This window comes from Dromiciops gliroides, chromosome 5 (assembly GCF_019393635.1).
Source record: "Dromiciops gliroides isolate mDroGli1 chromosome 5, mDroGli1.pri, whole genome shotgun sequence".
Taxonomy (NCBI): Eukaryota; Metazoa; Chordata; class Mammalia; order Microbiotheria; family Microbiotheriidae; genus Dromiciops; species Dromiciops gliroides.
Window position 1 is genome coordinate 245,147,786 of NC_057865.1, and position 25,056 is coordinate 245,172,841.

The window sequence follows — 25,056 nt, forward strand, 5'->3', positions numbered from 1 at the left end:
TCTTCCTGATTCCAGTTCCCCACTCTTCACAGTTCCAACTAGTGAAGTAAATTACCATAAAGAGAGCTAGGGAGTGGACCTGTTCTTTCATTAGTGTAGGGAATTCCCAGGTGAAGAAACATCTTTACTAATTCCCATTTGCACCTTCTCTACAACCTACAATTTTAGAGAATGATTTGAGGCACTGAGAAGTTGTAACTTGCCCAGGGTCTCACACACACACACACACACACACACACACACACACACACACACACACACACACACACACACATACTATGTGTCAGAGTGGTACATTTCTCTATCCCCTTCCTCTATTCCACACCAGCTCAGCTTAGTGTTTGTGTATTTAGCCTTCAAGTATATGATAACATTATATAAAATGGTATTTGTTGCCATTGGTATTACTTAATTCAGAGTCGTTAATTGTCATCACTGTAATGAGTGCCATACATTGCCATGTTCTAGGTTATTTCCTTAAAAAAAATGTGCACACATTCATTTCAAGTTTTATTTTTAGGTAGAATTTGATTTAATCAAGAAATGACTATGGAGTTAAAATTAATTAGTGCATTTGGAGGGAAAGATTAAATTTAAATTAATGGAAATAACCTCTTTGGATGTGATAATCAAGGATTCTCATCTTCACTATGAAAAAAAATGTTAAATCTGTGTCTTTTTCTTCAAGAGGTGGCAATCACCTGTGAATTTAACCTGGTCTCTTCTCTCCTCTCCTCTCCTCTCCTCCCCACCCTACTGAGGTGGAGCCATGAGACAACACAAGTTTAAAACCCCATTATTTCTTAAGTTCTGATTATGTAAATGGAAACCTAAAGATCAGTAGAAGGAAAGTGGACTAAGGAATATAAATGCAATTTTTGGCTTCTGTATTTTCATGTGTTATTTCTATATCCTAAATGGAGACTTGGATCCTTTTTATGGTATTGTCTTTTCCCCCACAATGTTATTTTTCTGACATTGCTCAAGTCGAGACATGGGCAGTTGCCCAAGTCAGCATTGGGAGTTGGTTTCTCCAGCTTGTGATGAAATGAGAGCTACTCCTTGTGGTGCTATGCGTGATTGACAAAGGCTGAATCTGTCCCCTGGGCTAGAGTTTGTACAGCAGAAAATGTACTTAGCAAATCTGAATTAAGCCAGAAATATCCCATGCTACACAAATAGCTACTAAGAGGAAATTCCTCCAGTTTCATGTAAATGACGACTTTGTCTACTAACACTGCAGAGAGGGAGATGATGAACATTCCCAAGGAAGCAGAGACCTCTGATTTACAATAGAATATATTATTTCCAATTTCCTCCTTCCCTTTGAAGTCAGGTACTTGTATATCCAACAGCCATAGCTAAATGCTAGATTCATAATGACAGAGATGGCACCTCTGCGGAAAGAGAATGGGGAGAAATGGTACTGAGAATGCAGAGTGTAAGCTTACTGGTTAAAAATGAGGGCTGGGAGGTCCCAGCCCCAAACTGGAGCTGCATATAAAACAAACTCAGCACTGAGTTTCTTTATTGGATATTAGTTTGTAGGTCAAAGCTCTGGAAGCAAATACGTATCATTTTTATAATAAGCAGTCTGTCCTCTGCAGAAAACTCAGAGACTTCAAAGCCAATGTAGAGACAGTTTTCACACCTTTGGGAAAGTGACCCGCTCCCACCTTCCTCCAGTTCTTTGGCCTTTTGGTAGCTGAAAAGGGAACAATGGAGAATCAGTCATATAACGCAGAGCTGAATAAATATCCAACCGGGTCACAGCTGGACCAAGCCTGTGACTCAAGGACTCTGATAGTAACCCCCCACCCCCCCACACACACACTATTTCATCTTAGCCTCCCATTTCCTTGGGATAAAGATATCTGTTAATATCTCAGAAAGAAAAATATTTTAACATATTGCAGTTGATTGAGTTCTCTCTTCTCCTTTCTACCAAGGAAAATACTTTTTTCTGAGGTTTCATGATGAAAGGCACATGGGATCTTTATTTCTCCCTTAAGGATCTCAGAGAAGATGCAGCTTTCTACAGAGCCAACAGGTCCCTTATGTCAGCTATAGGTTGACATGCTACAATAGAGGAAGGGATTTCACTAGAGATGGTTTTTAAAGAAATTAATCAATACACATCTATTAGGTACCTAGTATGTGCCAGGCACTGTGCTAAACTCTGGCAGATTACAATTAAATTCCCTTTAATCCCAGAAGCATTGATGAGGTACCTATAACATGCCAGATATTCTCTTAGGTTTGGGGGATGCAAACAAAAAACAAAACAAAAGCAAAACCTAGGAAATCTCTGCCCTCAGGTAGCTAACATTCTATTGGGGGAAGTGGAGGGATGATAGCATGTACATAGATAATTAAATGCAGAATACGTACAAGCTAATTTCTGACCAAAAGGTACTAGCAATTTGAAGGATTAGGATAGCTTGGTTCAGGCAGATAATAAAGTGCATATTACATGGGTTTTGGTAAGTTTCCCTTGGGAGGTGGCCCTGATTTGGGTTTTGAAGGAAACTAGAGATGTATGAATTGGATGTGAGGAAGTGTTACATGCCAGCCACAGGGGAGAGCTTGTACAAAGGGAGAAAAATGGCAGATGCAATGTGATATGTGGAAAATAGTAAGCCAGTTAATGTGTCTGGAAGGAATTATGGTCCTCCTTGCCCACATTTTTTAAAACAATTAGGATTATTTGATAAATTAATTAAAAACATGCTATAGGTGAATCTCAGTAACATTTTAATTGATAATTTTAATCTCTTTAGAAAATATCATCAGTATCTCAGTGTCTCCCTCTTTGTATTAATGCAATTCCTACAAATGGAGATAGTTAATCAAATTCAGAAATGAGTTTCATTTGTTGAGTCAGTAATTATTTGGCCTGTGAATTGTAATTACTGATTTATATTCTTTTAGGATTATTTAACCATTCATAAATATGGCAATGCGGCCAGAAATGATCTGTGGAATACGCTGTCAGAGGTAAAGTATATTTTGCTGAGGGGGTACCGCACCTTACCTTTGTGTGTTTGTGTGTGTGTGATGTTAAGGAGAGACTATGCTATTTAATCATAATTGTACTACTAGTAACCTTTACCATTTCTGCTTCCCTTTTCTTCAGATTGCCTTTATTGTTTATTTGCTATGTAAAGGACCTTTGTCCAGGACACATAATGCCACCCAGGCCCTGTGTAATCAAAATGCCCACAGTAATATAGTTAGCTTTCCCATGAGGGTGGTCATACTTCCATTGAGGTTGGACTTTGGTGTGGAAGTGCCTGTCATATTAAAGGCAGAACTGTTGGAAGTTTAAAAATCAGACAATCCTATATGTAAATGGCAAATGTTTCATGCTCTATTAGACAAACTGAAGTTACTTAACAGTGATACTGTAGGTCCTTCTTGCTCCAACAATAAAATTTCTGTTTTATGTTCCATTACATTAAAACATTAATGTTCACAAAGTCATTTTATGCTTGAGATGGGCAGAAAGACTTCCCTTAGGTTAAAGAAAATTAATTTTACTAGTACATATTGGCATCACTGATTTTAAATTTAAAATGTACTTTGTAGAGGTAAACATTTAACAATCCCTAATTGTTAATAGCACTTTAATAAATTAGCTTTTTAAAATCTTGGTTTTTATAGGCTTTAAGAAAGAATGGAAAATATGTAAATATTCAAGAAGTGATGGATCAGTGGACTCTCCAGATGGGTTATCCTGTCATCACCATCTTGGGAAATGGAACAGTTGATAATATGGTAACCATTACCCAGCAACATTTTATTTATGACAGCAGGGCTAGAGTCAAGGCCACTGAGTTTGGAAACAACAGGTACTAATTCTTTTTGGAAGAACTGAATATTTTGAAGGTTGAATATGTGTCTTGCTTTGTATTTTGCTTGTCTTTTACCACTATTGAAGATGATTCTTTTAGAAGAATCAATATGGCAGCCCTAGGATCTTATCACTGGAACTATAATTTCATATAGTTTAATTTGCATGAAATATACATGTTGATTTCATTTTTAGTTTCATTTAGCTTTATTTCTCACTTCAATTGGCCATCTGACCAGTGAATAGTGAACTCAAACCACTTTATTCCAAGAGCCAGCAATTCAGGAGATAAGTGACATTTTAAATATAAAATTAAGGTTCATAAAGCAGTTTACAAATGTTACTTTAAATATAAAATTAACATTTGTAAAGTGCTTTATTAACCTTAATGTGCCATGTAAATGCATGTTATTATTATTATTTACAATAGCACAAAATTTAGCTTCTCTTTGATACAAATAAGTTTGCTTTGCTATTTAGAAATCATACCAGAGATTATAAAAGTAAAGGGGGAAAATCTTTCAAAATGAACATTGAGTAAATCACATTGAACAAAAAAAGGTTTCCTTTCTAATTATATCAAGCTTCTTACTTGCTTTGTACTTAATGGTGTTATTTTCTCCATTTTTATTGTTAATGGAAAACTGCATATACAGTAATTTGGTGATATACTTAAATGATTTTACTTTGAAGGTCAACTAGGTGGCACAGTGCATAGAACACTGGGTCTGGATTCAAGAAGACCTGAGTTCAAATCTGGCCCTAGATACTTACTACCTTTATGAACCTGGGCAAGTCACTTAACATCTATCTACCTCACTTTCTTCAAGTATAAAATGGGGATAATCATTGTGTTAACTCTCTGTGTTGTTATAAGGATGAAATGAGATATTTGTAAAGTGTTTAGCATAGTGCCTGAAACATAGTATGTACTTAACAAATGCTTGTTCCTTTTCCTTACCTCCTTTTACAATGTTAAACTCTGGATTATTTGAGGATTGATTAGTTAGTTTGTAGATAGGCCTGTTGTTTAATTCTCCTCTCTATCCCTCTCACTTCATGCTGTTTGGTCCAGTGATAATTTTAAAAGTCAATCCTTGAAAGGAAAGATAAGGTAACACTCAGACCAGTCAATTCTGCTACTTGTAAATAGCCCTGGCGAACAGGTTTGATGGGAAAAGTGATTGAAATTTAGTTATAAAATAAAGTGCTCAGATTAGATTATCCATGCTTGCTCCCTTTATCTTTGAAAATTAAGAGCTACCAGTAGCTCAGAGACTTGGAGTACACATTAAATATAATTTATTATCTATAAGAAAAATGAAAATCATTCCCAGTAGGCTAGCTCCAAGATTGGCTGTATAAGGGCAAGCAATCAAGAGATTCATGGTTGTTTTCTTGCGTCTGAATTTGGAAGAAGGCTCAGGAAAAGAGCAGGTCTTAAATCACTGCTCAAATAGATCAGACTTCAACAAGTTGTTCACAGGAAGCAAACTGTACACATTAGACCTGCTTATATATAAGGCTTTCTTACTGTTTTGACTGTGAGGATCTGCCTAGCAATCTTTCTCTCTACTTGCCTGTGTAGCTCCCAGAGCTACTTTGCCTGGAGATTGGTCTCTACTCTAAAGGAAATGCACAGCAATTCCCTTGCTAAGGCAAAAGTTTAGTTTGGTATCAAGGAATTTCTGGCCAGCGATCCTCTATGTAGAGATAGATATATCACTCAGAATCTGCGCCTGGGTTCTGACCTAATGTTACCCTATAGTTGTCCCCTCCTGTTCCAGAGCTATTGCCAGCTTTGATCTTTGATACCTGCCTAATCCTGCCATTTTGTCTGACTGCCTGCAACTCCTGACTTATTTTTTACCCTGGTCATTGTTATTAGTGTGTGACCTGAACTCAGCCTTAAAAATTCAATACTTTGCTTTGACCTTCTCTTCCTGGATGTCCTTTCTTTGGACTACTTGCCTCTTTCCATAACCTGGCTTTGGTTTGTGAGAATCATCCCAAGGAGTAGGAATGCAGCTTCTGAGTCACATTTGATGAAGTAATTTGAGATTTCTTGGATAATGCTGCTGTGTTCTCTGTGCACCATGTACAAGCTCCTAGGGAATAATATAAAATCAAATTTACAGTTACTATCTATTGCAATTTTTTTTTGTTCTGGCAAACATTATCCAAATATAATGAACGAAGCAATCCTTGCTCTCAAGGAACTTATTTCTACTGAGAGAGACAACATGTATGTCTGTGTATATAAGCATACAAAGAATAAATAGAAAAAAATACAAAGGACTTAAGTGTACTTAAATCTAAGGTAGTTTTAAAAGAAGAAACTTAACCCTTGGAAGAATTAGAAAGGACTACATGTAGAAGAGAGTATTTCCATGTGCTTACTTACCAATCCCCCAGTATCTGGAATAGACCTCTCACCAATTTCCAATGAAATCCTTTAAGACCTTACTCAGATGGTGTTTCTTCCAAGTCAGTCAATTGGTAACTCAACAAGCATTAATTAAGCACCTTCTATGTAAAAGGCACTGTGTTAAGCACAGTATAGACAAAGAAAGGCAAGTATACTTTCTTTGTCCTCAAGGAATCCTCACATTCTAATGAGGGAGTGAAGGTGCAGAGATGTATATACAAATTTACTAAAATGGAAATCGGAAGTTATCTCAAAGGGAAGGTACTATGGGATGGGGGTTTGGGGTGGAAATTGGAGTAGGGGCCAAGAGAATGGCCTCTTGCAGAAGATATATTTAATCTGAGGCTTAAAGGAAACCAAGAGAGAGCTATGTGGCAGAGGGAAGAGTCAATGAAAAGACATGAACTTAGATGATGGCATGTCCATGTGCTCATGTCTATTGTCCCATTTGGAAGCTATGTTTCTTGAAAAAAATTTAGAGGATTTCTCTTGGATCTCTCTTTTGTAATTTTCTTTCTCCCTTGTATCATAATTTTGTGAGTCCATCTTTATTATCTTCCTTTGTTTTATGCTATCCATGAAGGCAGGTGTTGTGTTGAATCTGTGTATAAATGGTGTTCCATCTTTGTTTAATAGATCCCATTCACTAGAAAGGAGAAAGAACCATAGTTGAAATTCCTGATGTCATTGATTTAAGGAGAAAATTGTGCATTTTTATATTTTCTGAATAACAATTTATAATAGATTTGCAGTTTCATGTGCAATCATTTTTTCATTATGCTATGTTATGAAAATGCCTTTTATTCTATTAATTAAAATACATTTTTAAAAAATTAACTTTGTTATTTGGACAAGTTGAAGGAACTTACCAAAAAAATGGCCAACCCTGTCAAGTCCCTGCTGTTCAAAGTCTGGATTCATTTAGCAGCTGGTGTTGGTAAGGTGGGATTAAACTACTTGCTAATTAAGTAACGACTTTGAAATTCCCTCTTCCTCCCCTTTGTTAATTATCCCCATCACAATGCTACCTGTATCTGAAAATAGTGTACTATTTTCAAACCATGTCTATTACAAGAGCTTTTTTCAGGCATCAGAAGGCCTATCCTAGGAAAGATAAATTAAAGTTGATCTCTCAGATTGTGTCTAGAAGGCAGAACCATGAGCAATGGGTGAAAGCTTCGAGGAGGAAGCAGATTTAGGCTTGAAATGAAAAACAAAAACAAAAACAAAAAAAACTTCCTAACAATTACAACTATCCTAAAATGGAATGAATTTCTCCAGGAGGTGGTGAATTTCCTTCTAGAGAAGTTCATACAATAGCTGGTATGCTGTAGAAGGTTATTTGCATATACAACAAATCAATAAGAATTTTTAAAGACCCTACTATGTGCCAAGCTTTGTGCTAGGTCAGCACTAGGAATAAAAAGATAAAAGTTGAATTTCCTTCAGTCAAGAAGCTTATATTTCTTTTTTATACTTCAGTATTTTATTATTTTCCAGTTACATATAAGGATAGTTTTCAACATTTGTTTTCATAGGATTTTTAGTTCCAAATTTTTCTCCCACCCTCCCTTCCCTCCCTCTTCCCCAAGACATAAAGCAATCTAATATAGGTTATATATGTGAAATCACATTAAACATTAGTCACATTGTGAAAGAAGAGTCAGAGCACAAGAGAAAAAGCTCAAAAAAAAAGGAAAAAAACAGCCCCAAAGCAGAAACAGTATGGTTCAATCTGCATTCATAAACCACAATTCTTTTTTCTTGGATGTTGAAAACATTTTCTATCATGAAGTTCTATGAAATTGTTTTGGACCATTGCATTGCTATAAAGAGACAAGTTTATCACCATTGTTCATCACACAATGTTGCTGTTACTGTGTACAATGTTCTCCTGGTTCTGCTCCTCTCAGTCAGCATCAGTTCATGTAAGTCCTTCCAGGTTTCTCTGAACTCCTCTTGCTCATCATTACTTTTAACATTGATTTTTTAAAAAAAAACTTTGTGTTCTAAATTTTCTTCCTCCCTCCCTCCTCGTTCCTCCCTATGAAATCCAGCAATTCAATATAAGTCATACGTGTGTAGTTATGCAAAACATCTTCTCATTAGTCAGGTTGTGAAAGAAAATAGACAGAATACCTTTAGAAAGAGGAGCTAACAAATAAAATTATACTTCAATCTGTATTCAGATACCATCAGTTCTTTCTCTTTTGATGGTTTGCATTTTTCATACATCCTTCTGATATCATCCTGCTCATCATTTCTTTCACAGTTACTATTGCTAACTGTATTATCCTCCATCTTATTCTCTCCCATTGATATTTACTCTATTTTCTATCTTCCTTCACTCTATTCCTATTTGAAAGCCGCCTCCCCCAATCTGCCCTTCCTTCCTTTGCCTGTCCCCTGCGCACCCCCCTCCCCCGCCACAATATCCTTCCCTTCTCACTTTCCCTCAGGGCACAATATATTACTATAACCACCTGAATCTGTATGTTATTCCTTTTTGAGCCAATTCTGATGAAAGTAAGGTTCCCTCACTCCCCCACTCCTTGCCTATCTTCCCCTCTATTACATAAGCTTTTTCTGGTTTCTTTTATGTGAGCTACTTTTCCCCAGTCCACCTCTCCCTTTCCCTTTCTTCCAGTGCATTCCTTTTATCCCTGTACTTTATTTTAAAGATGTCATCATGGGTCAGCTATGTGACACAGTGGACAAAGCACCAGCCTTGGCCCCAGGAGCCCCTGAGCCCATATCTGGCCCCAGATATAAGCCACCCTGCCCTGCCTGCCCCACAAAAAACAAGTATAAACAAAAAATAAATGCTTTACAGATATCATCGCTTCATATTCAATTAAAACCTCTAATTATATTCCTTTCAGCTGCCCTAATACTGAGAAAGATCTTATGAGTAGGAATGTAGGAATGTAAACTGTTTAATCTTTTAAAATACCTCGTGATTTCTTTTACCTGTTTACCTTTTTATGCTTCTCTAGGGTCTTGTACTTGAAAGTCAAATTTTCTATTCAGTTCAAGTCTTTTCATAATGAATGCCTGAAAGTCCTCTTTTGCATTGAGATCCCATTTTTTCCTCTGAAAGATTATAATCAGTTTTGCTGGGTATGTGATTTTTGGCTGTAGTCCCAGTTCCTTTGCCCTCTGGAATATCATATCCCATGCCCTCTGTTCCTTTAACATAGATGCTGCTAGATCTTGTGTTATCCTAACTGTAGTTCCACAGTATTTGAATTCCTTTTTTCTAGCTGCTTGCAATATTTTCTCCTTGACCTGGGATTTCTGGAATTTGGCTATTATATTCCTGGAAGTTTTCCTTTTAAGATCTCTTTCAGTAGGTGATTGGTGGATTCTTTGAATTTTTATTTTACCTTTAGCTTGTCAAATATCAGGGCAATTTTCCCTGACAAACTTTTGGAAGATGCTGTCTAAACTCTTATTTTGGTCATGGTTTTCATGTAGTCCAGTGATTTTCAAATGATCTCTCCTGAATCTGTTTTCCAGGTCAGCTGTTTTTCCAAGGAGATATTTCATATTGGACTCTATTTTTTTTATTCAATTGGATTTGCTTTACTGTGTCTTGGTTTCTCATAAAGTCACTAGCTTCCATTTGTTCAATCTTAATTCTTAGGCAATTATTTTCTTCAAAGATATTTTGTATCTCCTTTCCCATTTGGCTTTTCAAGTTGTTGACTTTTTTCTCATGACTCTCCTGCATTGCTCCCATTTCTCTTTCCGTTCTTTCCTCCATTTCTCTAAATCTTCTTTCTATCTCTCCTACTTTCTCTTCAAAGTTCCTTTTGAGTGCTTTCATTGCCTGAGACCAATTCATATTTTTCTTGGAAGCTTTGGATGTTGGAACTTTGACTGTTCCAACAGTCAAATATGATCTTCTTATGAGGGTGCATTCTGGTCTACTTTCTCCCAAAAAAAGCTTTCTATATTCCACTGCTTTCTTTGCCTACTCATCTATACCAAGAAGCAGATGTCTGATTGAAATCTGATTCTGTATACTCAGAAGCTTGGCACGCCTGTGCGCCTCCCCCACTGGGCCACCACCACTTGATTCAGCCCACTGGTTAAGAATGAGGGCACTTCGCCCCAATTCCAGCAGAGACTGCAGCCACTTCACCATGGCCAACCACTGAACTCCCTCACTGGTCTGCAAGCCAAACCTCAGCAGAAGCCACTGGAACTGAAGACTCCTAGGTGCAGGAGGCACAGTTTGTTCCTGGCTGAGACCAGACTGCACACTGAGCACTCTCAGCCCAATCAGTAGGCAATCCCAGGTGCTGGCTTTGGCTGGAGAATAGTCTCACTCTGTTCTTATGTGAGTCAGGCTGCTCTGGGTTTTTTTCCCCCTGGAGTTTTTTTATGGCATTATTTGGGAGTGAGTGGATGTGTTTATTGAGTGCTTGTGGGAGTCACAGCCTCTTCTCCACCATCTTAACTCCACCCCACCAGAGTCTAAGGAGCTTATATTCCAATGGGAGATACATCTACATCAATACGTTTACATGAAATAAGTGCCTTTGGATCTGTAAACTGTTAGAAGACATCCAGAATCACATAGCTAGTGTTGAAATTAGACCTTTTGACTCCAAGACCAGTGCTTTAATTCCTGAATTATGTAGTCAGGAATTGAGCATGAGATTATATAGTTCTCTTCATGGACATAGTGGGTATTTAGCAAAAAGGCTGCTAACATTCTAACAATACACATGATTAGTTATGACTCAGAATCAATTTTCCCCCTCTTTGTATAATCTCCTGGATCTTTAATATGCAATGTAAGGAATTGATTTTGCACTAAAATTAACTTCCCCTATCTTCCAGAAATACTGCAAATTGTGTATTCATTTTCAACCAAGTAGTATAATTCATTCTGTCTTCTTACTTCCCCAACTAATGGTGATTAGTTTATTAACAAGGTATGTCCTATAAAAAATTAATGCACAGTATTAACCTTTTTATTAGGATAGATTAAATTATTTTTATTTTCTATTTTTCATTTTATTCACATATTTTGTTTTTCTATTACCTTAATTTTCTAGTTTATCCCTTATGAAGAAATAAAACAAAACAAAAAATATTTCAGCATCATAAACCATTACCTCATCCATATCCAGCAATATATGCAATGTCCTCTGTCCATACTCCCCCATCTCTGAAAAACCAAAGCAATCCTAAGAATTGATGGAGTTATTTCATTCAGTTAAACAACATTTATGACTGGCAATGGATAAATCGTATAGTAGATAGAGCTTTGGGCTTAAAAAATTTAAAAATTTAAAAAAAACGCAATATTTTAAAAATCAGAAAACCCCATATTCAAATTCTGCTGCTAATTGATTAGTTGTTTTATATTCAACACATTACTTCCTACCTCTCAGCCTTGGATTTCTCATCTGTAAAATGAAGGAGTTTGACTTGTTCTTCTTTGACCTCTCTTCCATCTCTAAATAGATGGTCCTCATAAGCATCTTCTATGTGCAAGACTTTCTTTCCAATACAACAAGCATTTATTTTCCAACAAGGCAATGCCCTAAGTACTTAAGATACAAAAAAGCTAATGAAATATACTCTTTGACTGCCAGGAAATAACATTTAGCAGAGAAGATATGTTATGTAAAAAGAAAAGGAAATAAAAGATAACCTGATGACTGATGACTGGAAAATCAGAGAAGGTTCACCAAGGGCAGTAGCAATTGATTTGGATCTGTTAAGAAAACAATGGATTCTTAGGGAGAGAGGTGAGAAGGGCATCCTGAGCATGGGGTTAAGTTTGTGCTAAGACAAGTCTGCAAAGGATGGTTCAATAAATATGGCAATTGATACATGAAAGTGGACCAAATGTTTAGGACGTTGTTTTAGGCTTCTTACTTTAAAATGAAGGTAGTGGGACAAACACTAGGCTGTTAGATCATGTAGCTGTAAGATTGCTGAAAGCTCTGTAGTCTGTCCTATAGTCTAAGAATTCTACTCATCATGCCCCTCAGATTTTCTTTCTATCTAAAGACTATCAGATTGGCCATAAACAGCTGAAGTTCCTGGGTTATTTTCACAAAGTCAGTCATGATGCTTCATTCAATGCTACCACATTTATTTTTAAGGATTTGTGCTTATATTCAAGAAATTTCTGACTGTTGTTAGAGTGTGCTTTATTTAAAAATCTTCAATGACACATGCATTGATCTGTTATCTAAATCGAAGCCTAACATATGCATGTATACAAACATCTAATGATTTTTTGCGTAGAATGGTAAATTAAAAACAAATCTTTGAGTATTTGAACTTCTTTATTTAACACATAAAATGGGGCCACTAATATTCATGCAGGATTTGAGATGCAAAAATATAATCCGTTTTCAGAAGTTAATCTCCTTTTCAACATAACCCAGTGTTGTCTTAAGCTGACTTTCACTGCACACTACCCAGGCGTCTTCAGGGTCTTCCAGCCTTTTAAGCAGCGATAACAAAAGATATAATTGCCATGTAGTCATTGATTTTTAAATGGAGTTTATGAAAACTACAAATAATTGTTGCATGAAAAATATTGGGAAAAGTACCCAATCTGATGTCCCTTAAACATTCAGCCCTTCAAAGAAGATATGCATACAGAGTCTGCATGTGCTCGCTAACTTACGGTCATGAAATCTGTCCTGGAGAAAAGCATAGAATGGTCTACATATGCCCATGGGACCCACACAATGGTACTGTTAGAAATCACATAATACAAAGTGAACACTTTAAAATACTTACAGTCTCTGAATTTTTATAACCTAAATACTGTATAATTAACTGATTTGCATCTGAACAGCTACTTGATTCAGTGTCTCCTGTTTAGAAAGTGTCCTTAAATTATAAGGTAGTTGCTGTAAACAACACATAGGTATGGTTAAGGATCTCATTTTCCCTCTGTGATTTAGGCAGAGTCGTTGTAACATAGAAGAGAGGAACCTGCCAATTTTTATTATAATCTCTTTAATTTAGTTATTTACTGGAATAACAGCTTATGTAGACACAGAATGAAAGGTTGGTTTCTGTTAGGACCTAATGATATTCCCTTAACAGCTTTATTACATGAATGGTAATTACAGTCCTGCAATGAAATAAATGCCTTTTAGAGGCAATATGTTATTGTGGGGAGCAATCAGCATTCAGCACCTGAAGACATGCACTGGCATCCTGGCCCCATCATTTACTACCCATGTGGCCTTGGACCAGTTACTTCCTTCAATAAAATTTAGTTTCCTTCTCTGCAGAATGAATCAGTTAAGCAAGAGGATCTTTATTTGGTCCCTTCTAGATGCATGAACCTATGAGTCATTTGCATGGCATTTCAAAAAGAACTCTGCTTTTCTCTGTGTAGCCACTTTGAGTAGACTCCCGCTTATCTTTCCACTACTTCCTTATACTAATAATTCTCTCTAGGGTTTGGGAGAAACTTGGTGTTAGTGAGGTGGACAATTAGTATAGAAATGCATTATTAGCTGTGATCTTACTGAACAAAATTTGATTGGATTCAAAATTTAAGTTCTTATTGTAAACCGCCAAGATGCCTGTTTTGGACACAACATGGTACAGTTGCTAACATGGCTTTTCTTGAAGCCAAAAAGAGTTGGGTTCAAATTCTACCACTGATTCTTATTCCTTCCATTTCTATACTGTTTTGTGGTCATTTGACCTCAGAGTGCCTCCAGATAATTCTGTGAGTATAAGTTATATGCCATTGACTTATTTGCATGATAGAACAAGTTTCCACATCAGGAATTACCTAAATAGATAAAGCACAGGTCTCTCCCCTTTCCCCATCTTCCCCCTGGAAAAAATAACTTTGACCACAAGTTTACTCCCATTTTAGCTTATCCTCTAGTCTTAGAGTTGTTGATTTGGGAATTCCCTTTGAATCTGAGTCAACCATTCAATTAACTGGTTATTTAATTACGAGAAAATTTCTCCATAAACATATTTTGGAGAAAGTATTTTTAGAAAAGGGCAGAGGTCAAACAAGTTTTAAACTTAAAATTTGTGAGGTATTCATTCTCTTGCTTTGCTTACAATTAATCCCTGATAGTTACTAGGCATCAAGAGGTTGTCTCTACTACCTAAAGTGCTTAGGGGAAACACAATGAAGAAGAGACATCCTTTTCTGTTAGAGTTTTAGGTACAATAGTGGTTTCATCATAATATTAAGCATTAAGCATGCCCCTGTTTTATTCTTAATACTTTCTTTATTATGTCCAGTGTCCTACCCATAGTAAGTACTCAGTGTTTTTGTTGTTCACTCATTTTTCAGTCATAACTAACTCTTCTTGACCCCATTTGGGCTTTTCTTGGCAACGATGCTGGAGTGGTTTGCCATTTCCTTCTTCAGCACATTTTTCCAGGATTAAATGACTTGCCCAGGGTCACATAGCCAGTATGTGTCTGAGGACAGATTTGAACTCTGGAAAATGAGTCTTCCTGACTCCAGGTCCACTACTCTATCAACTTTGCAACATAGCTGCCCCAGATATTCAATAAATGTTTGTTAATAAAGGATGTCACTTTAGAATCCTGGCTTGTAAACTTTCAATTTTGACTTTCTGCAATAGTGAAAGCAGTGTCTGGAGGATTATAATGAATCTCCCTAAAATTTTCTACTTGGGCTTCTTACATTATAGAAACAACAATGACATCATCAACATCAACATCATTATCAGAATTGGATAATGAATGGCAATATGAGGTAAATTCTATTGCCCTGGGCCATCCCTCTGAAGAATGTCTCTAAAGATATAACCCATTTTTTTCATTGTGCTGAGATATCATTGTGTCATAGATGACTTAAAGAAAGTGGCCTTTTATTGGGGGCCTCCTTAAAAATGAAACAAAACAAACAAAACAAAATTTTCATTGCACCTATTACCTCTGTTCTTCATAAAATATTTGACCCCTGACTCTCTAGGCTTTTTCTACATCACTCAAGTTTTCTAAGGGCTTTTCCTGTTATAGAGAACATAGTGGGATTCTATCTATATATTTCTGAAATATTTTTTTTTCCTTAACCACAGCTAGAAATTGACATAATGGTGCTAACCTATTTCAATATGGAGGATTAATGCTTTAATGAAGACTAATGAAGAAGCAAAGAAATGTATGGTGAAAATGATCGTAGTTAATATATGCTATAAACCAATATGCATCTTTTAAAGATTACCAATGCATTTCATTAAGTTTCTATGGTTTCCCACAACGGTGATGTGGCTGTGTCTCAAGACAAAAGACAAAATGTAGCAAATGGACTTTTTGATCTAGAAGGTGGGCAATATAACCCTTAAGGCTTTATGTTCATCTTTGTTAAGTATCATTATGTAATTGACTTCAACTTTGATGCCACTATTCATCTGCAAAAGAAAGATAATATCCTTCTCACTGAATTGTTATAAGGAATAACTAATAACAACTATTGAAAATTTATAGAATTGGTGTTAATTAGTCTCTGGATGCTGAGAGACAGTAAGTGATTTCTGAACAGGAATCTCAATGAGGATTTCATTTCTATTTTTGGTTTGTTCCAATAATTGAATGGAACTGTATGATATATGGTGTTGATCGATCTCATGGAACTGAAGTCAGCTCATTTGTGCTATTATAAAATATAAATATCACCCACAAGGCTGATGCCTTCATTGTTTTGTTTTTTTTACTTCTTAAAAATTAGCTTTAATTTTAAAATCTGCATGCTACTATCACATTTTATTGCCTGCTTTATTTTACTTTCATCATTGTGTGGATAGTACCCATCAATTCTGATTGTAATAATAACAGACTCTAATGTTGGGGATATAATGGAGCCAGCTTGTACTGGTTCATAAGAGTAAGTTGTTAATTTTTTTTAAAGAAGGATGTTTTCATTTGTATTTTCTGTTTTTTATATCGTCATGGTTATCCCCAATATCCCTTCCCCCCACTCCTAGACAGCTATCCCATATAATAAATAGTATATTTTAGGAAGAAAAAAATTGACACAACTGTTCAATACATTTTTAGACTTTTCCCAAGTCTGAAAATATATAATACCTGTGGACGCTCCACCTCCATGAAGGAGTCGGTTGGGGCATCAGTTGTTAAATTTTCATCATACCTTAGAAATCAGCAAATGATAAAATGAGATCTTGTTTTCTTATTTTATTGATTGTTTAAACTTCAGAAAGTAATGAATACTGTAGGGTATCACATGCATATTTAGAGAACTGGTTATTGTGCATTTATCAGCACACTCTCAACCAATGTAGGCTTTTAGTCTTGCAACTAAACTTGTGGGATCCGACCTCCTTTGAGTTTCACAGCAACCCTCTGAGGAAGGTGCTATCATAGCTTCCATTTTACAGAGGAGGAGGAGGAGGAGGAAACCGAGGTCCAAATAAGTTAACATTTTCCGACTCAATAGAACCTGGCTCATTACCTAGGTTATACTGGCATAACGCTCGAGAATCCAGAAGCAAATGCATGCCACGTTGAGGCCCCCAGTAGAGATGTTTAATATGAGTCTTCCAGAAAGAGTCTATTTATCTTTTTTTTACTTAGTCCCTGTAACAAGCTTGAATTGCTTTTGTATTTTCTGTTTTTAATACAAATTCTATATGAAATAGGCCCTCAGTCAATGTATATTCTTGTTGTCTTTGTGCTCTTAACATGTATCCTTTATTTTGCAGTTACCTATGGCAGATCCCATTAACTATTGTAGTAGGAAATAGGAGCCATATCTCACCAGAGACAATTATATGGGTGTCTAACAAATCAGGTAAAGATATCCTTCCTCTGTGCCTTTCTGTGTGAACTGTTCCTTTAGGGTTGACTTTGAATCATTATTTACGTGCCCTGAATGTAGTTTCAAGTATCAGAAAATAAGGGGAAGACAAGTTTTAAAAGGGGAGAGAAAGGAAGGGACCTGTCTTTTCCCACTAAATTAGAGGGAACAATAAAAACTCTTCTTAAAAGAGAGAATTTTTAAATCAATAAATGTGTTTATTATCTCTGAGAGGAAGCATCAGGTAGTAAGAAAGAGGGCTGGGCTTGAAATCAAGAAGAGCTAGGTCCAAATCATTGTGAAGAATACAACCTATGTGACTGGAGGCAAATCACTTAACTTCAAAGTTTTCCCTTGCTAATTTGCAAGGATCCAGGGAATTTTTCCAATGGGAGGGGAGTTCTCTGCATCATTTCAATCACAATTCCATTCTTTTTTTTTTTTTTGGGCGGGGCAGTGGGGGTTAAGTGACTTGCCCAAGGTCACACAGCTAGTAAGTGCCAAGTGTCTGAGATCAGATTTGAACTCAGGTACTACTGAATCTAGGGCCGGTGCTTTATCCACTGTGCCACCTAGCCACCCCAAGAATTCCATTCTTGCCTGCCCCTGCCATTGTTAAGTAAATCTAATTTTTAGGCAAAGAACAAATAAAAATATTTTTAGCATTTGAACATAACTTTTAAAATGTATAGTTCCTGGGGCAGCTAGGTGCCACAGTAGATAAAGCACAGGCCTTGGATTCAGGAGGACCTGAGTTCAAATCCAACCTTAGACACTTGACACTTAACTAACTGTGTGACCCTGGGCAAGTCATTTAACCCTCATTGCCCTGAAAAAAAGAAAATGTATAGTTCCATGATTCCAATTTTAATTTAGAATTATAGCTCTATTATCACTATGGTCATTATCAATATAATAATATCCTAAAAACTATAATGTATTTGTCCCATCCCCTGCCAAATTCCTACTCTTCCAATACTCTAGGACCATCTGTTTAAATTTGAGAAAGGGAATGCCACTCTAACAGTCAGGTCTTTATAGCAACCTGAGGGGCCTTGAGAAATAATTTAGTCCAAGATCTTCCCTCTTGATAGACCTAAAACCATTTCTTCTAGAAAAGTAGGAATATATTCTCTCTTTTTAATATTGTTAAAGGCAATGCCAAAACCTATTAACAAACCATTCCAATTCACTATACAAAGTTGTTTCTTGACCAAAGTCCTGCATACTATATAACATATACCTGCCTTGCTGTATTTCTGTTTTTAGTTCATATAGAAAAAAAAGCTAGTTACCTCCTCTGCACTTCTTAGTGCATGTTGTTCAAATGTCTCTCTCCCTGTCGCCATTCTTCATGAAATGGAAGAAAGTAAGTGCTAAAAAGAAAAAAAAATATCAAAGAGGCAATTTAAAGAAAAATCAATGTTTATGCTTGCTACCTACAGCATAAACTGTTGTAATCCAACTGTGTTTAGCTCTTCTTGCTGTATTTTCCACAGGTGGTCATGTATTATAAAATATATATGTGTACAATGTATGACATACTTACATATAACATTCTATAGTACAGTATAAATCTTAGTTGTTAAATCTATTTTCTTTCTTGGATTTGTGCTTTTAAATAGTGATATAATCAAGTGGAAAGCATGCTTGACTGAAAGTCAGGAAGGACAAGTACAAATTAGACCTCTGGTACAAGCTATATGAACATGGACCAATCACTCATGTTGTTTTTACTAAATGGTTACTGTGTGCCAGATTATATATAAAGAATGAAAGAATCCCTAATCAAAAGGAGTTTATAATCTAATGTGAGAGGGAAGAACATTTGATACCAATACACGTTTTAGACATTTTAGTTAAATTCAAGGTACTTTGGGAGGGAGGGTGCTAGTAGTTGGGGGGTATTTTGAATGATTTCATGTAGAAAATGCTCACTGAGCTGTGTCTTAAAGGGGAATACAGCCTCACTGAAGTAAAAGGAGGGCTTTACACACATGGGGGGTGGGGAGGTCAGACAATAGTGTACAGGCACAGAAATAGGAGATGGAGGGTCCTTTTTGATTGACAGAGATGTCCAAGGGAGAAAACAATGGAGTTTGTTGAGGAGGTGAGTGATACGGTCAGATGAGGGACTAAGGGAAACCACTTTGTCAACATGGTGGAGGATGGAGTAAAGTAGATACAAGTAAACAAATACAAAACCTTGTAGCAATAATCTAAATGCGAGGTGATGAGGACTTGGATTATGGTGGTAGTTGTGTGATTGAAGAGAAAGGGTTGGATGCAAGTGATGTTGGTTAAAAAGGAAAGGTTTGGGAATTGAATATATATGTGGTGTGAGAGAGAATGAAGAATCCAGGTTAATTCTGGAGTTTTAAACCTTGGATACTGAGAAGGTAGTGGAGCCCTTTACAAAAATAGTGATGTTTGGAAGAAGTAAGCGTTTGAGGAAATTAGAATGTGTTTAGTTTTGGAGGGGTTAAGTTTGAGATGCCTTTAGAATATGTAGTTTGAAATGTTCATTAGTGTTTCAGAACTGAAGTTTAAGGGAATGACTGTGAGTCATTTTCACAGTAATGATAGTTAAACTCATTGGGAACTGATGAGATTATTACTAAGAGAGTGTAAAGAGGGAAAAGGGGAGAAGAACTAAGACAGAACCTTGGGGAACACCTACAGTTAGGGGATATTATGTTGATAAAACCTAGAGTTAGGGGATATTATGTGGATAATGATGCAACAAGAAGACTGGTTAGAAGAGTGTTGAGAAAGGTTAGATAAAGTAGAACCATGATAGATTAGTGTAAAGAAAATCCTTGAGCCTCAGTTTCCTCATCTATAAAATGGGAATAATGATGCATGTAGAACTTCCTCAGAGCATTGTGGGTATTAAATGAAGTAACTTGTATAAGTCATTTGTCAATCACTTAATTACATAAGATTTTGTGAACCTTATAATTCTATCCCTCTACCAGGGAGGATGGACAACTGATTGGTAACTTTTAATCTTAGTGAGTGGCCTGCAATACTGAAAGCTTAAGTGTCCATGATCATAAAATCAATATGTGCCAAGAGGCAGGTCTTGAACTCAGGTCTTCCTGAGTCCAATAACAGCTACTATACTATATTATATCATACTATATTGTAACTATATATATATTTATATATATATATACATACATACATACACGCATATATATATTATACTATAACTGCAACACCACATTGCTTTTCTAAGGCATAAAGATACACACATATATGTATGTATGCATATATACATACACAACATATATATATATATACATGTATATATTTTCTAAGCCATATATACATATATATTGTTAATATTATTGCTATTTAAGAGTATTTAAAAAGAGATTGACATCAAAATCTTATGTGTTGAATCAAGGTTGTAAACCAGGATATATAACATGACTGTCAGTCTAAACAGTGTTTTCTTTGACATACTCTGGGTGGTTTTCTTGATCTGTATTGAAATGTCCAGTGAGAAGTATTTTTTTCTTTACAGATTAAATGTCTTTGAAAGATATTTCTTAGTAGAAATTCCCCCAAACAGCTTGAACTAGGTCAGTAGTTAAAAACAAAGGTATATTTTCCCTTTGGAAAAATTAATTAGGAAAATAAAGAGAAAGAGGGCTGCATAAATTCAGACATGTCCAGCATAAAACTTTGGCCTGAAGAGAGTTAGCGACCTCTAAAAGAGTTTGGTTCTTTTAGTTATTATTTCTTATTTCCTTCTGGTTCTGAGGATCAAATTCTTAAGGAATTTCTTTACCAATAATAATTTTTGTTTGTTTTATTCTGCTTCAGGGAGGGGTCTGGACCTCCGACTTCTTCGGTATATGGATTTCACAATGTATAAATTCCCTCTGTTGATGGAGATTGACAATCTCTCTATTACTTATAGTCTTACCATGTTACCTCAGAGATTAAGGGGTTTGTTCATGATCAGGTATGTTTAAGAGGCAGTTTCTGAGCCTAGATAAACTTAACTTCAAGGCTGGACCTCTATTCACTATGTCATGCTGCCTCTCTAATGACAAAAAAAAAGCAGCTATAATGATTTAATACATGACGGTTTACAAAATTCCTTAGATATATTATCTCATTGGATCCCCTCAGATATCCTGCTAGGTAGAAAAGCCAAGTATCATCCCTATTTTATAAGTACATAACTGATTCCCAGAGAGGTTAAGAAATGTGCCCATGGTCACATAGCTAGTAAATAGCCCAACTAGGATTTCAGTCTAAAAATTTTTACTCTTAACTCCTGCTGTTCCTTTAGCTCTATAACACTAATGAATTTTAGACCCTTTTGTGTTATAAAATCTCATGCTTATGCCTTCTTCTAGTAGCTGGTCTAGACAACTTTTACTAGCCTCAGAGTTTGACTTAAAAAGCAAACAAAAATAGGTTGGAGTTCTGAATCAACATCAACAATGGTTCTTTCACTTTCATGGTCTTTATTTTATTTTATATTATATTTTATGTGAGAATGTGGAAAAATATGTTTGAAGAAAAATATCATCAAAGCTCCTTCCTTGAATCATCTCTGAAATATAGTTTCAAAAATGTGTTTTTCTTTGAAATATCTTACCTGGGAAAAATAGGTTTTCTATTTAAAAATTACCTAGTGGGAGGCACATTATCATTGTCATTAATTTTTTTTAAAGAGAGTATGACCCAATCAATACAATGCTGGATTCAAGATGACCTCCATTCAAAGCCTGCCTCTGACACTGACTAGCTTTGTGGCCCTCGGCTAGTAATTTAATTTTTGTGCACCTCAGACAACTTCCCTAAGACCCATCTATTAAGTCCTCAACCTCATCTTGGTGAAAGGGAATTTTTACAATAGGAGTTACCTAAACTGCCAGAATTATAAATTCCTAAGTGTAGTTAATAATTATACGGGGCTCTGAGGTTTGTCACCTGTTTTACATAATTTTCTCTTTTTATTCTCATCACAAACCTGTATGGTGTAGGTATTAGAGGTATTATTATCCCTAATTTACAGCTGAGGAAACTAATACATGAGGAGGTTAAATGCGTGGCTGCTGAGTTCACCCAGCTAGGAAGTGGTTTAGGAAGGATTCGAACCTGGGTTACTCTGATTTCAAATCCAAACTCTTTCCCTACCATGCAAAGCAAAGTGAGTGTTGCTTTGATGTGTAAATTCAAATGGTTGTTCATCAAAACTGTCCTTCTCTGGTGGGGAATGGTGGAGAGAATTCAGAAGAAACATTGGAGCAAAGTTTGTCTTGCCTGTAGATTCACCAGTTTTAAGAGGCAGTCTCATGATTGAAACAATTACACACACACACACACACACACACACTCAGCTAGCATCAAAAATAGTCTACAGCAGGGATTAGAAAACTTTGGACCTTTTCTTTTTCATGCCTCTCCCTTACATTTTCTGAAAGAACAAAGCAGGTCATTTGTACAAATAATGCTTTTCATTGACTCACAAAGGCAAATTTAATGCTATGGAAGAAGTCCTTTTTTTTTTTTTTTTAAAGGTTGGAAGATATTTGCTCTGTCAAGATGAGGACAGGAATGTTCTTTCTAAATCTCCTTTATTATTGTATACTCTTCAGATATGATTCAAAGAGAAAAAAACTACACCTGTCAATTACAATGGCAAAAACAAATTTAATCAAATGTGGCCGTTTCTGACAGTGAAAATTCATTAAGAAAAGCAATAAGGCCAAGCAATTTTTAACTTACCTGAGATGTTGATTTGATCTGAAGCATTATATTTTTGGATAGCTGGATTTTTAAGATTTAAAAAAAAATCATCATGGGTGCAGCTAGGTGGCACAGTAGATAAAGCACCAATCCTGGATTCTGGAGGACCTGAGTTCAATTATGACCTGAGATACTTGACACTAGCTGCTTGACCCTGGGCAAGTCACTTAACCCTCATTTCCCTGCCCCCCCCAAAAAAAATCATCCTTTTGGATAGCTGAGTGGAAAAAAAAACTTTTAAAAGAAAATCCAGGTTGAGTAAAATGTGGATAATTTTAGCTCTAAAGGAAACTTTCTTTTTCATGCTTATGCTTATATTTAGGTCAAACCATTTAAAAACACTTCATTATTGCCTTCCTACCATAACTTTGCTGGTAAGTGAAACATGAATACATTTGTATAGGAATGTCTAATTTCTTGACTGACTGTTCAGTTGCATTACTTTTATAAATGAGTTTATGGAATTGGAAAAAAAATAAAAGGGAATAGATTTGAGATTTAGGAGACAATGCTGCCATACTTTATGTGTGACCTTGGACAAGTCAATTTAGTTCTCTTTGCTTCAGTTCTCTGATGTTCCCTAGAATTAGGACGTCCCTGCTCTAAAATTCTATGATTTTCAATAGTCCATTTGTGTGAAACGGAAGAGTCAATTCTGTTTTCACAGTAAGACAGAAGAAGTTATGCTGTGTAAGGCCGTGGAAGGTCAACTTGAGTTCTAGAACTGCCAATTTCTACTTGGATGACTTTGAGCAAGTCATTTAACCTCCCTTGGCCTCAGTTTCCTCAACTGTAAACTGAGGACTTTGGAATAGATGCCTTCTAAGGTCCCTCTCAGAACAGAATATGTGTATGTGTGATCTTACCAATTATCATCCCTTAGCTTTGAATACATTTATTATATGCTACCCAATTATCTTAGGTCTGAGACTGAGATTTTGTAAATGTGTGTCATTTGCTAGTTATTTATGGAGTGTGTTCTCTTTAGAGCAATGTCAGTCCTTTACACAATATTTTAGTGCTTCCATGTCTGTTATTTCATTTGATGCTCACAGCAGCACTGTGAGGTCAATGCTGTTATCTTCTTTCATCTCTGACATTATTTTCTCCTGACCAATGGTATTCTGGAGGTTTCACTTTCTTTTCTTTCAACTATAGCCCCAGTTGTTTTCTCAGTCTCATTTTCACTCTAAGAAATTCAAGATGAAGTATCTTATAAAACACAAATGACTGTTTCCTGATGTAAAAGTCTTAATACTCTTCTCCACAATGCCAATCTCAATAGTATTCCAAAAGTGTGTTTTAGTTGCTGATTGCCTCTTCAAGAAATATGCCACTTTGCAATTTTTCATAATGAAGGCAGTCTGGACACTTTCTTTCTTGGAATACGGGAAATAACTTTTGTAAAATGTATTCCTTGCCATTGGTCCATTTGAAGGTTTTCTTTTTTTAAAAAAAATATTTGTGATATATAATTAAATTTTATACATAAATCAAACAGATATAATATACACATACACACATATATGACATATATAAGGTGTATTTTCTATGCTATTACATTTAGCTATACCTTGATATATTCTAGTACATATAACTTAGTATTTTAAATCCTTCCTCTTCCATTTTTTATAAACAGGCAGTTTTCTTTCTTTTTTTTATACGGGTAAATAACTTTTATAAATAAGGCATACATATCAATTTATATAAATAATATATATGAAAAATTTGTTTAAATATAATTAATATATAAGACCTAAATAACTCATATATGCACAACAAATATATTTATGTGTGTGTATACATACATATACACATCCTGTAACCTTCCAAGCATACCCCTCCCCCACCAAGAAGACAATTAGTCAGTACTAGAAAGATATTTAAAGTCTGTTACCTATTCTCTCCAGAAATAGTTACTGAAAAGACTTAATTTTCAATAGAAACTTGAAAATGTTAATAAAAAGAAGTAGCAATTCAATTTTACTTATCAATTTACTCATGGCACATTTTTTAAAAAATGGTACATGCCTTTCTTATACTTGTCAATCTTAGTTGAAGAAAAGTTTAATTTTTCTAAGTGTTAATATTACTTTAACTGTGACCAAAACTATTAAATACAGGCTCCCTCTCCCACACATCTCTAATCTGCAGGACTTTCACTCCAGTATCTTTGCCAAGAAAACCTTA

At 35.7% G+C, this 25,056-nt stretch overlaps 1 protein-coding gene across 2 annotated transcripts in view; it reads left to right on the forward strand.

Annotated features, from left to right (window-relative positions):
- The window catches only part of TRHDE (thyrotropin releasing hormone degrading enzyme), a 516,103-nt gene that overhangs the window by 370,226 nt on the left and 120,821 nt on the right, over positions 1 to 25,056 (forward strand). For both annotated transcript variants that reach the window (XM_043966938.1, XM_043966939.1), the window contains 3 exons: positions 2,932 to 2,997; positions 3,664 to 3,851; positions 16,997 to 17,085. In XM_043966938.1, coding sequence (XP_043822873.1) covers positions 2,932 to 2,997; positions 3,664 to 3,851; positions 16,997 to 17,085 — 343 coding nt within the window. The remainder of the gene's footprint in view (positions 1 to 2,931; positions 2,998 to 3,663; positions 3,852 to 16,996; positions 17,086 to 25,056) is intronic.